Source organism: Hyperolius riggenbachi, chromosome 2, assembly GCF_040937935.1.
Source record: "Hyperolius riggenbachi isolate aHypRig1 chromosome 2, aHypRig1.pri, whole genome shotgun sequence".
Classification (NCBI taxonomy): domain Eukaryota; kingdom Metazoa; phylum Chordata; class Amphibia; order Anura; family Hyperoliidae; genus Hyperolius; species Hyperolius riggenbachi.
In genome coordinates this window covers 61,147,122-61,169,047 of record NC_090647.1, presented here as the reverse complement: position 1 = coordinate 61,169,047, position 21,926 = coordinate 61,147,122, and the positions used below count along the sequence as shown (strand labels likewise).

General features: G+C 49.0%; 1 protein-coding gene across 1 annotated transcript in view; it reads left to right on the top strand.

Moving 5' to 3' along the window:
- Nucleotides 1-21,926, top strand: part of LOC137544792 (rho GTPase-activating protein 42-like) — a 397,590-nt gene that overhangs the window by 163,661 nt on the left and 212,003 nt on the right. The window contains exon 3 of the mRNA XM_068265881.1: nt 1,263-1,324. Coding sequence (XP_068121982.1) covers nt 1,263-1,324 — 62 coding nt within the window. The remainder of the gene's footprint in view (nt 1-1,262; nt 1,325-21,926) is intronic.

Genomic DNA, 21,926 nt, shown 5'->3' with positions numbered 1-21,926 from the left:
CCAGGGGTATCTAACCATGGAGCTTAGCACCCTAGTTAGCACGGTGCTAAGTAGTAGTTTGCATGTGCTAACTACGGTGCTAAGTTTGCATGTGCTAACTATGGTGCTAAGTAGTTTGTATGTGCTAACTACTTAGCACCCTAGTTAGCACGCCCAAAGCCTTTAGGCGTGCTAACTGGGTTAGCACCGTTTACTGCATCGATCCCAATGTATTTATTCATTAAAGCACTTAGCAAAATCACAATTCCAAGAGCTTTGCAATTTCTCTATACTTTCTATTGAAAACGAACGCTCAGAAAATGGTGCACTCACATAAGCGACCATTGTGCAATTGCTTTTAAGGTGATTTTTTTAAAATCGCCAGCGCTTAAGAAAGAGCGAAATCGCTCTTAGGCCTTGATTCGCTAAACCGTGCTAACTCGTATCACAGCTGTTTTCACACGCATTTTTGTGTTTGCATGCAATCGCAAATTATTGCGTGCATTTGTGAATGTGTGCACATAATCGCACATTTTTGCATGAAAATTTGCGATCGTGCGCAAATGTGAAAATGTGCATAAAAACAGACGTGATATGAGTTATCACGGTTTAGTGAATCAAGCCCCTAGTATAAACAAGGCCTAAGGGAGGAAATTAACAATCAATCAGAGGCAGTAAAGACAGGGCCGGGCCGAGGCATAGGCTGGAGAGGCTCCAGCCTCAGGGCGCAGTGTAGGAGGGGGCGCACAATTCTTTCAGCTGTCATTCCTAATTGTGTTTGAAGCAGAAAGAAATAAGAAAAGGAGATACATGGAAGTGACTACAAGCCAGATAACTAGAGATTAAGGTGTTGGGGGCCCTGGGGTGCCTCTTAGTCTAATAGCAATCAGTGTGTGACGGCTGGGGTGGAGGGATGGAGGGGCGCACTTTGGTGTCTCAGCCTTGGGTGCTGGAGGACCTTGTCCCGGCTCTGAGTAAAGATGCAAAATGCCTGAAACTGTTTTCCATTTATTGACTATATAACATTCACTGAAGTCAAAATGTGGACAGTGCAATACATCTACTATGTAGGTAGAGCAAGTATTTATCTACATATATTTGTGTTTGTTTTTCCTGGGATAGTATGGCTGTCCCTGCTGCTGTAAAGGGAAGCCATGGTTTGCAGTGTTAGTCATCCAGCAGCAGAGATTTCCCAGGCATGCTCGGATAATTCATTCTCTTTTTATAAGTTCTTTTTGTCATCTGAAGAATACAAAGGCTAAACGCGCTCTTCTGTCTTTCAGCCCAGTCCCTGAAAGAGTTTGCTCGCCTGCTCATCACCGTGGAGGAAGAGCGGAGGAGACTGGTAAGAAAATGACATTGTTCTCCAGGAAGTAAACAAGCATTGACTAGCATTCTATGAAGGGCAGAGAGAAGCCTGGCAGCCAATTAGCTGTTCGCTGTGGGGGTATTTCTCCTTTTTCTTTTGCTGTTACAGGAGAAGCTCTTTCATACATTTCATAAAAGTATTCTTCAAGTTACATCGATGAGTTGAGTTCAACGCTTTGAAAGATCAATCAAAATAAAAATCACTGTTTTATGTGCTGAAGTAAATACTGCAGATCTGAGTTATTAACCACATTCGGACCGACGTAGTTTGAATCTATGCCCAGCAGGTGATGCTGCCGCTCCGACTGGACGTAGATTCCACGTCCGCAAAAACGATGCATCCCGCCTCGATCGTACGCACCCGATAGGGGAGATCAAGCTGTCATATGACAGCTGACATCTCCTCTCAGTGATCAGGAGCCATCGCCGGCGGATTATCCTGACTAGTAAGAGCGGGGGCGCTAGGGGGGAAAGAAGAGGATCCACTCACCTTCCTGCCGTTCCCCTGGCGATCAGCGCTCCGCTCTAGCCGGTATTCCCGCTTGCTCTGCCGTAAGTGCTGGGTCCCGGCTTAATGACGTCATCAAGCTGCAACCCGGAACTTAGCGTCAGTACGAGCGGGGATGCCGGGCGGAGCGGAGGGGTCCACAGTGGCTCATCGCTGGAGCCTGGGAGGTGAGTAAAGGCTGCTGGCTAGAGGGGGACATCTGGCTATAGGGGGCAAGCACAGCCAAGAAAGCCACAGCAGGGATCCGGCTGCCTGACACCCCCCCCCCCCCCCATATGTGCCCCCCTGATACTTAAAGGGAAGGTTCAGGGACAATAAAAAAAAAATCCAAATCCACTTACCTTGGACTTCCTCCAGCCCCTGGCAGGCAGGAGGTGCCCTCGGCGCCGCTCCGCAGGCTCCCGGTGGTCTCCGGTGGTGCGCCCGACCTGGCCAGGCCGGCGGCCAGGTCGGGCCTCTTCTGCGCTCCATTGTGCGTTCCACGCCGGCGCGCTGACGTCATCGGACGTCCTCCGGGCTGTACTGCGCAGGCTCAACGACTGAGCCTGCGCAGTACAGCCCGGAGGACGTCCGATGACGTCAGCGTACCGGCGTGGAACGCACAATGGAGCGCAGAAGAAGCCCGACCTGGCCGCCGGCCTGGCCCGGTCGAGTCGGCCACAGGAGACCAGATTTATTTTATTGTCCCTGAACCTTCCCTTTAAAGGGGGTTAGGCAGCTAATCTCGGAAGGGTTACAAGGGACTTGAACTCAGAACTTCCTCTCTGCTCTAAAAGATACACAACAGCATAATAACCTTTAAAGGAAAACATTTCTTTGTTACAGCCGATACAAATCCTGCAATAAATCTGCAGTGTATCTACTTCCTGCTTTCATGAAAGCAGACAAAGGGATAACATCCTATGTTTACAAATTAGCTGCTTTGCAGAGGCAGTCAGCTGGCACAGCTAAGAGAACAAATTACAGCTGTGATTGGTCACAGATGGGGGGGTTAGACTGGCTAAACTTGCTTAGTACATACAGGGTGCATTTCTCTCTGTTTTTCTTCTGTCCTGTGCAAGAGTTCAGGTCCACTTTAATATGACTAATTGCCATTGCTTTATAGGTGAGTGATATTTAAGGGGCCCATACACTCAGCCGATTTTCTGGCCGACCGATCGATCCCGATCGATTGATCGTTTGCAAATCGGTTGGCCAATCGACCGATCGATGGCCGATTTCGATCGATTTCGATCGATTTCCGTCGACCAGGCAGGATGGAAAATTTAGGTCGATCTGATGAGATTGCTTATCAGTTTGCATTGGCCTTAATGGAAATCTGATGGCAAAAAAATGCCATCAGATCGAATTTCAATAGATTTCAAACTGAAATCTATTGGAATTCTATCCTGGTAAAAAATGTTCTAAAAACGCATCAGATAGATCATCAGATGCATTTCTTATCTATCTGCTGCCAATCTGACGAGTGTATGGGCACCTTTAGACTTGACTCAGTCGCTTGATGTTAATGTAGATACATAAACCTTTAAAACAGCCTTTTTACAGAGTGTGTCATCTAGAGATTTAATGTGAAACTCAAGCAAGCAGGATTTTTGGCATCAGTGAGAATTTACTGTGGGCTGAATTGGAACTTTGCTCTGGACTAACCCGAATTTTGGAAGGCTAATGACTACAGGACAGCTTGATTAATTAACCAGCTGTCCGGTAATTCATTATTAGGCCAAAGTCGAATTTAAGGCTCATTTCAAGTCAAGACAAATCCTTTAAAGGACCACTATTGCAAAAAATTGTAAAATGTTATATACATAAAAACACATAAATAAAAAGTGCATTTTTCCCAGAGTACAATGTGCAATAAATTACTTTTCTCCTATGTTGATGTCGTCTACAGTTGTTAGTAGAAATCTGACAGATCCAACAGGTTTTGGGCTAGTCCAGGTATGGGCAAACTTGGCCCTCCAGCTGTTAAGGAACTACAAGTCCCACAATACATTTGCCTTTATGAGTCATGACTGTGACTGTAAGACTCCTGCAATGAATTGTGGTACTTGTAGTTCCTTAACAGCTGGAGGGCCAAGTTTGCCCATGTCTGGGCTAGTCCATCTCCTCATGGGGGATTCTCAGGGTTTTCTTTATTTCCAAAAGCACTTACTGAATGGCCGTTGCTCAGTCCAACTGCCAGAATAGTTTGCAAGGATCTTTATATAGATTCTTGCCATGGACTGCTTTTGTAAAGAATAAATTAAATACTGAGAATCCCCGTGAAGAGATGAACAAAAAATCCAGAAGGTCCACATACTCAATGTAGACCAAGTCCACTTTTATTCAATGATCGTGACACAGTTCCATTCCATTGACCAACGATTCGTTTCGGGGCCCCAAGACGTCCCTTTTGTCAAGGTGACAACACAGAATGGTGACCAAGCGTGCCAACAACAATCTGACATATAACCAGAAATCACTGATATAACCCCACCCCTACATATCAAAACATCATACCAGAAATACAGGACAGTACCCACAATCAGCTACATTGGATACAATAACATTAACAGTATGGGTATCAAACATGGCATTATACATAATAATACCTTTGCTGTCCTCCAATTTGGCCTCTGCGGACATGTAGGGCTTGATTCACTAACCGGCGCTAAGTGTTAGCGCCGGAGTGAAAAGCCACTGAGTGCTTCAAAAGTAGTTTTGCGCGCACGAACTGCCACGCAAAGCTACTTCGCGCACAGCCCCACGCAGCGCGGTGCGCCGGTAATAGTGAGCGGTGCGACGATAACATTGCACCCACTGCCCTGTAAATGTCGCACCCGGAGCTCCGAAAACTGCGCATCGGGTTCCCCCTGAAGCAGCGCATTGATGCACCATTTCGGGGGCACCCAATGCACCATTTTTAGCGCACCGGGTGCGACGTTTACAGGGCAGCGGGTGCGACGTTACCGCACTGCACGGGCTGTGCGCAATGTGTGGGCGCAAACCACCTAACTCCGTGGTTTGTGCCCACTAGGTCTTAAGGCTCACTAACCGGCTTAGCGCCGGTTAGTTAATCAATCTCGTACTCTGCTAATTGCCACAATGCTTTTCCATACTCTCAGCCGTTAGGGCGGAAATCCCACCTCCATACCGACCGTCCGTTGCGCCTGTCAGTTCTGTCAGATTTCTACTAATTACTGTAAGTGTCAGCAACATAGGAGAAAAGTCATTTATGGCTCATTTTACTCTGGAAACAATGTACTTCTTATTTGTATGTGATTAAATGCACTTTAAATTTTACAATTTTCCACGACAGTGGTCCTTTAAACACAGTAGGTTGTGATATTTGTTTTACAAAAAGCACAATTCAGCTTCCTCTCCAGTCACACCTGAATGTAATTCTGAAAGTTGCACATCCTTCTTGTTCACAGTTACAAGGAAATATGTCCTGTGTAATTGTGTGATTATTGTGGTTAGGAAACTTCCCCCCTGCTTTGTATCACATCCTTTTTATCATTTTTCTGCAAACCCTCTGTGTGTTGTTAGCAGCAGCCTGTAGTGACATATCTGCCATAAATATTATTTCAAGGGTGATACTTATTTAAAGGATACCTGAAGTGACATGTGACATGATGAGATAGACATGTGTATGTACAGTGCCTAGCACACAAATAACAAGGCTGCGTTCCTTTTTTTTCTTTCTCTGACTGAAAGAGTTAAATATCAGGTATGCAAGTGGCTGACTCAGTCCTGACTCAGACAGGAAGTGACTTCAGTGTGACCCTCACTGATAAGAAATTCCAACTATAAAACACTTCCCTAGCAGAAAATGGCTTCTCAGAGCAGGAAAGAGGTAAAAAAGGGGAATTTCTTATCAGTGATGGTCACACTGTAGTCACTTCCTGTCTGAGTCAGGACTGAGTCAGCCACTTACATACCTGATATTTAACTCTTTCAGACTAAGAAAAAAAGGAACACAGCATAGTTATTTGTGTGCTGGGCACCGTACATACCCATGTCTATCTCATCATGTCACATGTCACTTCGGGTATCCTTTAACTTCTTTGTACAGAACAGACATGTGTGTTCTGGCATCATCATGCCCATCACGCCTCCCGTTCGCCTCTGTCTCCCTCCGTTCCTTTGTACAAGCTCCCATTAGATTGACAAGTTGGCCAGGTCACACACTATAAGCACAAACTATAAGCACAAGCGCATGTCCGGCAGCGCGCCTCCTTGATCACGCTCCCAGCGCCACAGGCGGTCAAGGACACATGCAGCCGGGCCAGTGATTGTGCAGTTGTGCACAACCTGGCCATGAAGTGGAACACTAACCAGGGCTTTGACAATCGGGATCGGATATGGCGGAAATGAACAGGGGGCGGGTCTTGGTTGGTGGGGTGTATATGGACTCATGCTCATACATGCCTGCTCCCTCCATTTGTACAAATGAGTTTGCCTCGGGTATCCTTTGAAGGGCCACTCTAGTCAGAGGTGATTTTTTTTCAGCGCATGCTGGTAAGTTGAATTACCTTGTATCTTCTTTTTTTACCTATTTTGGGTCTCAGTAAGGACTGGGATGCCAATCCATCCTAGATAGTTAAATCTTAGTTATAGTCTGGCATAGTTTACTATAAAAACCTGTTTCATTATTATTATTTGTGTAGCTCCAGCATATTCTGTAGCACTGTACATAGTTCAAAACAAGCATAGATACGGAAAACAAAAGTTTGCTTTCTTAAAACAGAAAGAATTTGCGATAATTCAGGTTGGAGTGAGCTTGAGATGTCTCCCAGGGAATCACTGCTGAATATATGCAAATTAACCATTGTTGCCGTTAGAAGCTAAACACACCTCCAGAACTGCTGGAATGCAATGATGTGTCAGCTTGTTAATTTGTACAGAGCACTTCTTCTGGACTTCTGCTTATAATCACTGAACCATGCACACTAAAGCTTTCTGCTGTGTATGCTTTAAATAGAACTCAAGGGGGGAAATATAAAAAACAAAAACAAACCACTACCAGATCCGTGGGGCTGGCTGAATGAGGTAGCTGCAGTCCCCGCTGCTCTCAGCCGCTCCGTTGGCCACATATGAGCCACTTTCACTTTCAGTGACCCCTGGGGGCACGATGCTGTAAGCTCTGCATGTCTCATCACAGAGCAGAGTGCAGGGAGGCGGGGATGCGATGTGGGAGAGGCGGGGAAAAGGCAGAGCTGCCCTATTAGAGCCCGAGAAGGGGCGTTAGGAACGCCCCCAGTAGGCATTTTGCAGGAGTGCCTCTCCTGCTTGGGACAATCCTTCCCTCTGCTAGCTGCCAACAAGCTCCTTGTCGCCAATTTCAGGGTGTCACAGCATGTCACGGCGGGCATAGGTGACACAGAGGCATGTCATAGACCAGATAACATTACTCTGTGTCCCATCCCCCCCCCCCCCCCACACACACACACACACACGCCACCCTGGGTACACTGTAAAGGGAATCTGAAGTGAAAGCTACTCGAGCATGCACAGTAGTGATGCACTCATCTTCGGAGGTACTCGGGGACTTGAGTAGTTCCAAAGATCTGACCGGTCAGATGGACATCTGACTGGTCAGGTGAAGAAACAGGAGGACTCGATACTATCCAGAGACTTCCTTCTACTTAGGTAGATATTACACCTAAATTAAATTTTTCACTTCAAGCAAACTTTCTCACTTTACTTTAAGTTTGCCTACAAGCCAGAACTATTATCTTCTCATTGACCATCTTTGGTCCTCTACTGTTACAGAAGTGAAACTTTTATTCAAGCAGGCTTGAAGCCATAATTAAGAATGCAAGAGTCTGAAGGAATGAGAAGCTGCTGGACGCTTGGCTGTAACGCTGCATTATACACAGAAGGGAATACTGGTTCTTGTCCTGCGTGACGGTGCTTAGAAGGTGTCTACCTTCCTGAGAAGACAAGTTCTAGAACAGGAGATCAAACTGTGCTCATGACGGCTGTCTGGACCTCAGTCTTCACTGGAAGCAGAAGAAGAACAAGATTTCATCAAGTAGAAGCAACATTTAAAACCTCTATGAATTCCCGGGAAGATCATTTGGCCTGCAACCCAATGATAACAAACAAGAACGTTTTGTTCAGAGCCAAATTCCTACTGAATCTCAGCCCTGATATACAACGTGCACAAACGCTCCCCTTTGTACCTTCAAAGGGGCAAGAGGTCTTCTGATGTCAATAAAAGCTGCTTATATAAAAAAAAATATATATATAATAATCCAAACATTTGTATAGCGCTTTTCTCCTGTCGGACTCAAAGCACTCAAGAGCTGCAGCCACTGGGACATGCTCAGGAGGCCACCCTGCAGTGTTAGGGAGTCTTGCCTTGAACTCCTTACTGAATAGGTACTTGACCTAGCCAGGATTCAAACCCTGGTCTCCCATTTCAAAGGCAGAGCCCTTAACCAGTACACTATCCAGCCACATCTGTGTAGAGTCTCAAAACTAAATACACACATGCGATAATTGTTGCCTGTCGGGGATCCACGCTATATGGGTGCATCAATAACTTTCAGACTAGTCACTCTTGACCACGCTGCCTTGCAACATGTCCTTGACACCGCCTCTTTGCGCTGCTCTCATGATAGTTGCCCTTTAAGGAAGAGTTACAAATTTCCCAGCAAGCTGATAGTGAACCAGAACTCCTAGGAGTATGTAAGGGACTGAAAGAGACCAAAAATCCCTCTTACTAAAATGCTACGCAAAACTGAAGTTTCCATTTTTTTTTTTTAATTTATAAAGCTTTTATTGAATTTTAACACCAATTTACAGTATACAGAAGGTATTTGCAATTATTCAGGTTGGAGTGAGCACTAAAGCTAAATACTGACCTTGCGACAAAGGAAGATGGATCACAGCGACATCCCACGACAACGAGCGCTCCCCGATCCATCTTCCTGCCGGCGGGTATGTGCGACTTCACGCGACGGTACACAACGGGTGAAAACGAGCTTTCAAGCGATCACAGTACTTTGTGCCGAAGTCGTCAGAGTTTTTAAAGATCCAATCCGTCGTGACAGTCGTTATCGACATTCGCATGTCTCTACCCACGGCATGAGGTCGTGCAAAATCGACGGTCGTCGGGAAAAATCATTGGAGAAATCGCAAGGTGGGTATGGGCCTTGAGGTGTCCCACAATGCATCATTGCTGAATATGTAAATCATCTCTTTGCTGTCCCTGATAGTTAAACGCACCTCCAGAACTGCTGGAATGCAACTATTTGTCAGCTTGTTAACTGCACAGAGCCACAATAATCCAACATGCATACCATGTTTTGGTTTGGTTGATCCCAGGGCCGGTTCTAGACTTTTTGCCGCCTGAGGCAAACTTGTGAGAACCCTCCCCCCCCAGGCAGCGGGCGGGATTACTCACCTCTTCTGCGTTCCACTCTTGTCACTTCCTGCAATGCCGTCTACTTACAATACAGTGGGCAGCATTGCTGAAAGTGACGAGAGTGGAATGCACGCTGGAACGCGGAAGAGGTGAGTCATCCCCGCCCGCTGCCTGGTATTAATACACTGCTGCTGCACTTAAAAGCTAGAAAGGGAGCACAGATCGTGGACCCAGGTGAGGGAGGGGCGGTCCGACCCTCCTCCCCACCGCTGTGCCCAATACCCCCTCCAGCTTGGCGACCCTCCACACCCACTGCCAGGTGGGTGCCGTCCCCCCAACTTTGCCGCCTGAAGAAACCAGCTTCACCCCGCCTCATGGATAAACCAGCCCTGGTTGATCCTCATCAGTGCACGGCCTGGATTAATGGGGCACTATGGGGTAGGACTTGAAACACCCAGAGGTACAGATTTATTTATTTATTTATTTGTTGTATTTATAAAGCGCCAACATATTACGCAGCGCTGGACATTAATTTAGGTTACAGACAATATTTAGGGGTGACAAACAGCAATATGACAATACAGGAATACAAGAAAACCAGATCACACAGCACAGTAGGAGTACAAGGTAATGCTTAGTCACTGGATGGAGCATGGAGATTAGGCAAGTTAGGTTCACTCAAATGCATAGCATGGGTGCACAGTAATAGAGGTGCATGATCAGGTAGGACACAAAAGGAGTGAGGACCCTGCCCAAAGGCTTACAATCTAGAGGGAGAGGTAGGGACACGAGAGGTAGGGGACCAGAGTTCGGCTGTGGGTTTAGAGCAATTGTGAGGGGTGGTAGGCAAGAGTGAAAAGGTGAGTTTTGAGGGCCTTCTTGAAGGTGTTGAAGGAGGGGGCTGCCCTAATGGGTGGAGGTAGGGAGTTCCATAGTGTCGGAGCGGCTCTTGAGAAGTCTTGGAGGCGTGCATGGGACTGGGTGATGCGGGGGACGGTCAGGCGAAGTTCATTGGAGGAGCGGAGTGAGCGGCTTGGTGTGTATCTCTGAGTAAGATCAGAAATGTAGGTTGGACAGGTTTTGTGGATGGATTTGTAGGTCAGACACAATATCTTGAATCTGATTCTGGACTGGATAGGAAGCCAGTGGAGGGATTCACGGAGGGGAGCCGCCCTGGTGGAGCGATGGGAGGAGTGGATAATTCTGGCAGCCGCATTCATGATGGACTGCAGTGGGGCTATTCGGGTCTTAGGGAGTCCAGACAGAAGGGCATTGCAGTAGTCGAGGCGGGAAATCATGAGGGCATGGATGAGGAGTTTGGTGGTGGCAGGGGTCAGGAAAGGGCGAATCTTACAGATGTTACGAAGGTGGAAGTTGCAGGACTTTGTGAGGTTTTGGATGTGGGGAGTGAAGGAGAGTGCGGAGTCCAGGGTGACACCCAGACAGCGGGCTTGAGAGGTAGGGTGAATAGTAGTGTGGTTAACAGTGACCTGCACATCTGGGAGGTCCAGGGATGACCGGGGTGGGAAGATCATAAATTCCGTTTTGTCTAGATTTAGTTTTAGGAACCTAGCGGACATCCAGGAGGAGATGGCAGATAGGCAGGAGGAGACCTTGTCCATGGTAGTGGTGGATATGTCAGGGGTGTGGAGATAGATTTGGGTGTCATCTGCATACAGATGATAGTTAAAACCCATGGAGGAGATAACCTTGCCAATGGAGGATGTGTATAGGGAGAACAGTATGGGGCCAAGGACCGAGCCTTGGGGGACTCCCACTGAGAGGTGGTTGGGGGTGGACGAGGACTCATTGAAGGAGGAGGTCGTGAAGGAGCGGTTGGAGAGGTAGGATGAAAGCCAGGTCAGGGCGACATCGTGAATGCCCATGGATTGGAGGGACTGGAGGAGTAGGGGATGATCTACTGTATCAAAAGCTGCTGAAAGGTCAAGGAGGAGGAGAATGGTGTATTTACCTTCAGCTTTAGCTAAGGCAAGGTCATTGACCACTTTGGTGAGAGCCGTTTCGGTTGAGTGGGCAGGCCGAAATCCAGATTGCAGTGGGTCTAGTAGCTGATGGTGAACCAGAACTCCTAGGAGCACAGAGCTGTTTCAATTTTTTGTTGAACACAGCTTCATTTCACGATACAATTTAGTGCCCATCTCCACTTCATACATCACCGATAGGGATGATTGATGATACGCAAATACTTCTGAGTTTACGCAAATGTACGTACATTTTTATGCAAATATAGCAGCTTGAAATTGGACCAATCAGTGTAAACCTGGGTGGCACTTGATTGGTCCATTTCCAAGCTGCATATATTTGCATAAAATGTACATACATTTGCATAAATGTAGAAATATTTGCATATCATTGATTATCCCTAATCACTGATAACTCATTGTTATTAAATTCAAAAGCTAAGTGAGCGACTATTGCCAATGTCTACAAAAGTGCCCAATTGGCTATGAAATATCTATAAACTCAAAGAAAACTGCCAATCCAGGCCAACGCTTAGTAGGGGGTAAAAAGAAGGGCTAACACATATGTGATGCAAAAGTAAATACAACTTTATTTGACAATCCAAGTAAAACAGATATTAAAATCAATTAAAATCTCCCAGTTGAAATCAATGATAATTGATATTCCAGCCCATAGACAACAATATTTAAATCATTTATAATAATCAGACAATTAGTGAGGAAGGTAAAAAAAGTGCCTAATTCAAAAGTGTCAAGTGCAAAGTGCCTAGTGCTGCCAATGTATACTGTTCAAAAAACGAGGATCGTATATCCATAGACCTATTCCTAAACACGTGATTCATGCTTCAAATACATGTAAAAATTTGTGTACAAAGATGAATAAATAGAAAAAAATGCACCCAACCCTGTAAAGAAAAAATATATACATGAAAAATCAAACAAGTAGATGTGTGTAGGAGCCGTGCGCATACCCAGTCCCCGCAAAAAACGCCGGACCTGCCTATGCACACAGACCCCCACACAGACCCAGTGCAAAAGATGTCCACAATAAATTACAAAGTGCTGGTCACCTCTATAAAGTGCATTGAGCGTGAATGTATGGCCTTACCGATGTGGGCTGGAAGCCGGGAGAGAAGACGGTGCCTAACGCGATCGCAGCTGATCTGCTGCTTCAAAAGATGATAACTCATTCTTGTTTTTTTTTTTTTTGTAAAAGCCAACATCTAATATAGAGCTGTGATAGGCCTCTTAGGGCTCGTTCACAACTAGGGCGTTTTGCATTTTCTTTTTTGAGCGCTGGCGATTTAAAAAGTCGCCCTAAGGGTATGTTTCCACTACACGCAGATTGGATGCAGAATGGATGCAGAAAAACTCCAATGAAAGCCTATGGGCCTGTTTCCACTTAACGTGATTTTTCTGATGCAGATTTTCCCATAGGCATTCATTGGAGTCAGTTTTTCTGCATCCCATCTGCGTGTAGTGGAAACAGGCCCTAAAAACACTTGTGCAATGATTCCCTATGAGAGATATCACATCTGAGCGGTGCGTTTCCGATCTGCTCAGCAAATCGCTGCCTGTACCATTTTTAGGAGGATTTTGCTACAATAGAAGGTATAGGAAAAACGCAAAACGCTCACAAAATCGCTTTGCACAGCGATTGCGTTTGCGCTTTTAAGAATAAATACATTGTATTTATTCTTTTCTGGATCAAAGAGTTCACTTCCTGACTTGCGTCAGGAAGGGAAAAAACAAATGACTCTGCAAAAGCGCTTAGAAAAGCATTTTACACAAAATCGTAGCCTGCAGGTAAGCGCTGGGATGGGGAAAAAAATCACTCACAAAATCGCAAGCGACTGTGAACAAAGCCAAAGGCGTTTTGCCGGCGGTTTTGGCAAAACGCTCAAACGCTAGCGCGTTTTAAATCACTAGTGCAATAAAAATCTATTTGCCCGTTCTCACTTGGGCGATTTGCATTAATCGCCGGTGATTAACGCCAAACGCATAGCCTGCACCATTTTCAGGCTATTTCCCGGCGATCGCGTTTCAGTGCCATAGAAGTGCTAAACGCGATCATGGAAAAATCACTGCAGTGTGCAGTGATTTTCCCACATTAAATCGCGGAAAAAACACTTGCGCAAAACGCTGGTGTTAATCGCCAGCGTTTTGCGCTTTTAAGTGTGAATGGGCCCTTACAGAGGGAGAAGAAATAACGCTGGTAAAGACACAGAAGCTTTGCAGGCAGTGTTGGATCTCTCCCGCCCTGTGTAATTACACAGAGCCGCACAGCGGAATGTCAGCGAGCGGGAGGAAGCGTTCCTCATTCTTGTGTTTGCTTTGGCTGCTGCTCGCTGGGGTTATCTCCTCTAATAGTCGACTTTCACTTCCTCGGCTCTGTCTGATTGTCCCGCGCTCGCCGCCTTCCTATTGGTGGTGATACCGCCGAGTGTTCTGGTCCTGCGGGACGACTTACTTCTGCTATCTAAATAAGTAGTACAAACTAAAGAAAGGGAAGCGACTGCGATGCTGCAAGCTAAAATAAAGCTGTGCAAAGCTCAGACGGGAGTCAGACTTCTGCTGTGAACCGCAAGGTCAGCATCATCGCTAAGTTATGACTATTATTATTGTTATGCATTTAGATTGGGCTGACACATCTTCCATTGGGCTTTGCAAAGAACGTCGAACAAGACACCAGGGCCCGTATGCAATTCACTTTTTCTCCTGACATTTCTCCTAGGAAATACATTTTCATCATATTTTAAAATAACTTTTAAAGGGACACTTAAGTCAAACAAAAAAAAATGAGTTTTACTCACCTAGGGCTTCCAATAGCCCCCTGCAGCTGTCCGGTGCCCTCGCCGTCTCTCTCCGATCCTCCTGGCCCCGCTGGCAGCCACTTCCTGTTTCGGTGACAGGAGCTGACAGGCTGGGGATGCGAGTGATTCTTCGCGTTCCCAGACACATTAGCACCCTCTATGCTGCTATATGGTATATGATATATGCTATAGCAGCATAGATGGCGCTATTGTGGCCAGGAACGCGAAGAATCAGGGATGCTCGGATGTGCCTCATCCACGAATTCGGCAATCCGCGTGGTTGCAAAAAAAAATCCGCATTCGGCCCCGCCGCATGCGGATTTTTGTTCGCGTCCACGCAACCACGCGGATTTTCTGCCGTGAATGGCGTAATCACGCGTGGATTCCCGCCCGTAGGCGGATTTTCTTTTAACGTTAATAACAAAGCCCCCATACATGCTACAATCCCCCAAATTGCATGGATTATCGAGGTGATAAGGGGCAACATAACTTCAACATAAAAAATTTCCCCCAAATTTTTTTCTCTCGAGAAAATGGATTTTAAAGTGAAATCAACACTTTAAATGGGGCTATTAATTGGTAATAAGTGGTTTTAAAAAGGGATATACGCGTTAAGCAGTCAAAGAGGTGAAGGCGAGTTCCAATGGCACTTGGCGGCGAAGGTACCGCTGGAGGAGGATGAGTGGCTGACGCCAAAAAGGCCCCAGAGAGGTTTTTGTAAAAAATTTTTTGTTTTTTTTGCAGCAATTAGCAGAGTTGTCAGTGGACACGGGCAGTGTGAACGCAGAGTGCAGCGGTGGTAGCGACTGAGTCAAGAGAAGGACTATGCGGGCGGTCAGTTCAGCAGCACAGAAGGACCACGGCAACATACTGGTAGTAGTAGTAGCAGCACAGCGTCATAGTGCTGGCCAAAAAATTAAATGCACCCGGTGACTCGGGCAGTGTGAACGCAGACAGAGTACATTGGTGGAAGCGAGTGAGTCAGGAGGAGGAGGACAATGCCGGCGGTCAATTCAGCAGCACAGAAGGACCATGGCAACATACTGGTGCTAGTAGTAGCAGCACAGCGTCATAGTGCTGGCCAAAAAATTAAATTCACCCGGTGACCCGGGCAGTGTGAACGCAGACAGAGTACATTGGTGGAAGCGAGTGAGTCAGGAGGAGGAGGACAATGCGGGCGGTCAGATCAGCAGCAGCAGCACAGAAGGACCATGGCAACATACTGGTGCTAGTAGTAGCAGCACAGTGTCATAGTGCTGGCCAAAAAATTAAATGCACCCGGGTGACCCGGGCCGTGATAACGCAGACAGAGTGCATTGGTGGTACCGTGGTAGCGACTGAGTCAGGAGGAGGAGGACAAAGCGGGCGTTCAGTTCAGCAGCAGCAGCAGCACAGAAGGACCATGGAAACATACTGGTGGTAGTAGTAGCAGCACAGCGTCATAGTGCTGGCCAAAAAATTAAATGCACCCGGTGACCCGGGCAGTGTGAACGCAGACAGAGTACATTGGTGGTACCGTGGTAGCGACTGAGTCAGGAGGAGGACAAAGCGGGCGTTCAGTTCAGCAGCAGCACAGGAGGACCATGGCAACATACTGGTGCTAGTAGTAGCAGCACAGCGTCATAGTGCTGGCCAAAAAATTAAATGCACCCGGTGACCCGGGCAGTGTGAACGCAGAGTGTAGTAGCGGGAAGCGACTGAGTCAGGAGGAGGAGGACAATGCGGGCGGTCAGATCAGCAGCAGCAGCACAGAAGGACCATGCCAACATACTGGTGGTAGTAGTAGCAGTAGCAGCACAGCGTCATAGTGCTGGCCAAAGATTTAAATGCACCCGGTGAGCCGGGCAGTGTGAACGCAGACAGAGTACATTGGTGGAAGCGAGTGAGTCAGGAGGAGGAGGACAATGCCGGCGGTCAATTCAGCAGCACAGAAGGACCATGGCAACATACTGGTGCTAGTAGTAGCAGCACAGCGTCATAGTGCTGGCCAAAAAATTAAATGCACCCAGTGACCCGGGCAGTGTGAACGCAGAGTGTAGTAGCGACTGAGTCAGGAGGACAAAGCGGGCGGTCAGTTCAGCAGCTCAGAAGGAGGACCATGGCAACTTACTGGTAGTAGTACCATAACACCAAAAAATTAACCAAGGTAGGCACTAGGCAGGTAGTAACTGTCTTTATAAAGGCAGGCATAGTTAACAACAGCACATGCAGCAGCCACTTCATGTCCCCCTGTGTCCGACAATAGGGGCCAGGAACTCACCTTCCACCCAAGCCTGGTTGATTTTCAGGAAGGTGAGTTTGTCCACAGAGGCGTGGGAGAGCCGAGAGCGCTTCTCTGTGACCACGCCACCGGCCGCACTAAAGCATCTATCTGAGAGGACACTGGAAGGAGGGCAGGATAGGAGTTCCAGGGCGTACTGGGAAAGCTCGCTCCAGATGTCCAGTCTCTTGACCCAGTACTCCAAGGGGGCGACGGGGCTGTCGGTGTCATTGAGCCCGCTGGATGACCCCATATAGTCAGACACCATGGTGGTCAGTCGTTGCTTGTGCTGGTTGGTGGTGGATGCTGTGGCGGGCACCTCTGTTCTGGGCTGCTGCACTGCATACAGGCTCTTGCTTAGGCTCTTCAGGTCTCCGGGGCGCCAGTTGCTGCTGCTGCTGCTGGTGGTTGTTGTTGTGCTGCTAGTGGCAATGGCAGGCACCTCTTGCTGGCTTGGGAGAGCAGTTACAGTGGGGGTGGAAGGCTGGGGGAATGCTTCCAGTAGTCTGCGCACAAGGGCCTCCTTCAACTCCCTTGTGCGTTGCTCGGTGGTGGATGGCGTCATTAAGTCTCCCAGCTTCCCTTTCAGACGGGGATCAAGCATCAAGGTAATCCAGATGTCCTCCCTTGAATGCATCTGGATCACCCGGGGGTCCCTGCGAAGGCAGCGCAACATGTGCACAGCCATGGGAAACAAGTGGGCCCTGCCAGCAAGATCTTCCTCGTCTTCGCCATTGTCCCATAACGCATGCCTGTCCTCTTCCTGTGCCATGTCGTTGTCCTCCTCAAACCGCCATCCACGTACAACGCCTGCTGCACTCTGCTCCTCCTCCTCCTCCTCATTCAGGTTAGGGACCTCCAACTCTTCCACTACCTGCTGTGAGCCCTCCTCTGAGCTGGACTGTGCTGCCATCTGCTCCTGTTCTTCCAACTGCCTCAGGGCTTCATCCCCACGCTCAATTAAATTGTCCATTGCCTGCTCCAGTAGACAAACCAAGGGCACCCACTGGCACACAGAGGCCCGCTCCTCACTGACCATCTTGGTTGCCTCCAGGAAGGGACTCAGCACCAGGCATACTTGCTGCATCAGTGTCCACTGAGTGGCAGTAATCATGGGGACTTGCTGGTTGCTGGGGACACTTGGGTCTAGCATGTAGGCCCTAAGAGCCAGCCTGTGCTGACACAGCCGCTCCAACATGGCCAGAGTCGAATTCCAGCGAACTGGCATGTCGATGATCATCCGGTGTTGTGGCCTTCCATACTGCTGCTGTAAGGTGGACAAGAGTGCAGAGGCAGTGGCTGACAGGCGGAAAAAGCGTACCACCGCCCGGGCATCCTGCAGCAGCTCTCTCATCCCCTGGTAGGTGCGCAAGAAGCGCTGCACCACAAGATTGAGCACGTGGGCCAAGCAGGGGATGTGCTGGAGGTTTCCCTGCTGCACTGCTGCCACCAGGTTGGCCCCGTTATCGGCTGCCACATACCCCACTTCCAGGCCTCTGGGGGTCAGCCACCTCCGCTCCTGCTTCCTGAGGGCGGCCAGGACGTTGGTGGCCGTAAGCCTCTCCTTCCCCAGGGTCACCAATTTTAAAAGGGCTTGGCAGTGCCGAGGCTTGGCGCTGCTGCTGCCGAGGCGGGCTTGCTTTCCGGGTGCAGAGGGAGTGTCGTGACAGGACCCTTCTGCATCCCCCCTGATCCCGCGTGGTGGCACCACTAGCTGGGCTGATGCGCTCTTGTCCTTCCTCCCTTCCATCAGTGTCACCCAGTGGGCCGTAAAGGACAGGTAGCGACCTGTCCCAAATCTGCTACTCCACGAGTCCATGGTCACGTGGACCCGCTTGCCCACAGAGTAGTCCAGGGAACGGGCCACGTTTTCCACCGCAAACTTGTGGAGTGCTGGGATCGCGCTCCTGCTGAAATAGTGGCGACTGGGGACTTGCCACTCGGGGATGCCAAATTGGAGCAGCGTCCGCATGGCGCTCCCCTCCTGCACCAGGGAGTAGGGAAGCAGCTGTGATGCCATGGCCCGGGCCAGCAAGCCATTTAGTTTGCGGATCCGCCTGTGGCTTGGAGGCAGAGGCTTGGTCAGACCCTGAAAGGTGTCGCTCAGCAGGGTCTGACGACGCTGGGATGCAGGGGAGACAGAGGAGAGAGACGAACACTGGCTGCCAGCCTCAATGTCTGTGTCCTGAGTAGCCGAGGTGGAAGAGCGCTTGCATGCTACTACTGCTGCTGCTGTGGGGGATTCACGACCCTGAGGGAGGGATGATGCTGCTGCGCTGGTGGGCCTTCTGCTCTCAGGAACCCCTGCCAGCAGTGCCTGCTTCCTCTTAAACTCCGCATACTCGCGGCAGTGGCGGCTTCTCAGGTGGCCCTGGAGGGATGAGGTACCCATCTTGCTCAGACTTTTCCCACGGCTCTATCTTTTGCTGCATAACCTGCACACCGCATACCTTTTGTCATCAGTACATTCCTCAAAGCAATCCCACACTGGTGACTTTAATTTACTGCGGCCTCCACTAGCAGAGGGTGCAGCGGAACAATGTGTGGTAGTAGTTGCCGGGGGTTGCATGGTGGTGGTGCCGGCTGAAGCAGTGTCCTGTCTACTTCCTCCACGCCCACTGCTGCCGATGCCCCTGCCCCTGCCTGACATATGGCGATATCCTTGCCTAGGCCGAGGTGACTCGTCATCCTGCTCTGCCTCTGACCATTCTTCCACGGATTCAGCAGGCTGCACATAGTTAGGGTCCACAACGTCATCATCATCAGCAGCATCTTCATAATCCAGCTCTTCCTCTGACTCCACCGCCTCCTCTTCTGTCCCTACATCCCCAGACACAGACCCCTCTTCTTCATCACCAGAACTCAACAACGCTTGTGATTGTGGCCCGATCTCAATCTCTGCCACATCAGTCCCCAGTAAGTCCTGAGCTTCTTGCATCAGTAGGTTCCCAGAAGCCGGACTGAGGGACAGAACGCTGTCATCCTGGGAGGGCTGCTGACCAGTGGGTGCTGGGGTGGATGTCACAACAAGCGTGGGACGTTGGCTGCTGCTGCTGCTTGGAGTGGTGCTCATAGTAGAGGTCTGGGAGGAAGTCATGATGTCCATGAGTACGTCAGGTTCCATTTGCTCAACCACCACACGGGGACCAGAAACTTTAAAATATTTGGACAATGGCGTCCGCTGACTCGGCCCAGGCTTTGCTGCCCCCCTTTCTGCTGCATCACGACCACGTACAGCTGGGCGTCCTCTCCCTGGACGTGGAGCAGTCCCAGAAGTGGCTGAGGCAATTGAACTCCCTTTCCTCTCACCCCGCGAAACCCTGCCAGACATGTTGCTAGTAATGAATCACTGGATGCAGTGGGCACAGTACAAGGTCACTGAAGGATGCACCAGGCACAGTACAACGGCACTGAAGGATGCAGTGGGCACAGTACAAGGTCACTGAAGGATGCAGTGGGCACAGCAGTGGGCACTGGATATACAACTAGGTCACTGAAGGATGCAGTGGGCACAGTACAAGGTCACTGAAGGATGCAGTGGGCACAGCAGTGGGCACTGGATATACAACTAGGTCACTGAAGGATGCAGTGGGCACAGTAAAAGGTCACTGAAGGATGCAGTGGGCACAGCAGTGGGCACTGGATATACAACTAGGTCACTGAAGGATGCAGTGGGCACAGCACAAGGTCACTGAAGGATGCAGTGTGCACAGCAGTGGGCACTGGATATACAACTAGGTCACTGAAGGATGCAGTGGACACAGCACAAGGTCACTGAAGGATGCAGTGGGCACAGCAGTGGGCACTGGATATACAGCTAGGTCACTGAAGGATGCAGTGGGCACAGTACAAGGTCACTGAAGGATGCAGTGGGCACAGTACAAGGTCACTGAAGGATGCAGTGGCCACAGCAGTGGGCACTGGATATACACCTAGGTCACTGAAGGATGCAGTGGGCACAGTACAAGGTCACTGAAGGATGCAGTGGGCACAGCAGTGGGCACTGGATATACAACTAGGTCACTGAAGGATGCAGTGGGCACAGTACAAGGTCACTGAAGGATGCAGTGGGCACAGTACAAGGTCACTGAAGGATGCAGTGGGCACTGGATATACAACTAGGTCACCGAAGGATGCAGTGGGCACAGTACAAGGTCACTGAAGGATGCAGTGGGCACAGCAGTGGGCACTGGATATACAACTAGGTCACTGAAGGATGCAGTGGGCACAGCACAAGGTCACTGAAGGATGCAGTGGGCACTGGATATACAACTAGGTCACTGAAGGATGCAGTGGGCACACAAGGATGTCACACTGTGTAATGAGATGCTCATATGCCAGCGAGCGAGCAGTGGGCACTGGGCACGGCACAAGGTCACTGACAGAATGAATGAACAGCGCTGGCAGAGAGTGGCGGCGCCGGTGGTGTGACTGGCTGCCTGCAAATAGTACAAGTGTATAACTGTCACTGGAATATACAAGTGAACACTGCAGTTGCACTAACCTGCCTGCCTGCACTACACACAGATAATCCCCACTCCCACTACACTGACTACACTGCAGCACTGAACCTGCCTGCACTACACACAGTTAAATAATCACTAGACTCCCACACTCCCACTACACTACACTGACTACAACTAACTACAGCAATCACTCACTGACTAGCTTACTGTGTACAGTATAAGAGCAGTGTTAGAAAAAAAACCGCTTTGTTTTTAACACAATAAATGCACTTGCTCAAACAACAATGGCCTGGAGATAATCCTCTCAGCACCACAGTCTAGCAAGGACAGAGCTTTTCCATCATGGCCGCCGCTTTATATTCAGGAGGGGAGGGCATAGCTCCCCTCCTGTGATTGGTTGCTAGGGCCTGGCTGGGGCACTCTGATTGGCCTGCAATGTGTCACTTCCGCATAGTTTGACGCATTTCCGCAAACCACGACTTCAGCGCCGGGTTTCACGAGCGTGAATGCGGATTTCTGTTCGCATTCACGCGAAGCCGAAGTAGATTTTCGTGGTTGAAAATCTATTCACGGCTTAGCGTGTCCGAGGCGGAATGCGTCAAAATGGTCGTGAATCCACGCGTAAACGTGATCACGACCTGGCGGTGAGCACCACTGCGAAGAATCACTCGCATTCCCAGCCTGTCAGCTCCTGTCACCGAAACAGGAAGTGGCTGCCGGTGGGACCAGGAGGATCGGAGGGAGACGGCGAGGGCACCGGACAGCTGCAGGGGGCTATTGGAAGCCCTAGGTGAGTAAAACTCTTTTTTTTTTTTGACTTAAGTGTCCCTTTAAGCATTTTTTAAAATTGAAAAAGCACCCCAAAATTGGTGAAAAAGTACTATCAAAATTATTTTTCGCATTTTCTTGCTTGCTGGTGGTGTTTTTTTATTGACATCTGGACATGTAAGAGGAGGGTAAGAATGCGGAGCAACACATTAAAAAGGGAAACCAATGCTCAAGATAGCTGTTCATGAAAAAAGGATCTGCTGTACATGGATGATACGCATGGAAGAGGGGGCTGCACATGGAATGGAAGGGGCTGCAGTACATGGATGATGCACATGGAGGTGGTGGCTGCACATGGAGTGGGAGGAGATGCTATACATGGATTATGCACATGTAAGAGGGGGCTGCACGTGAATGGGAGGGGGTGC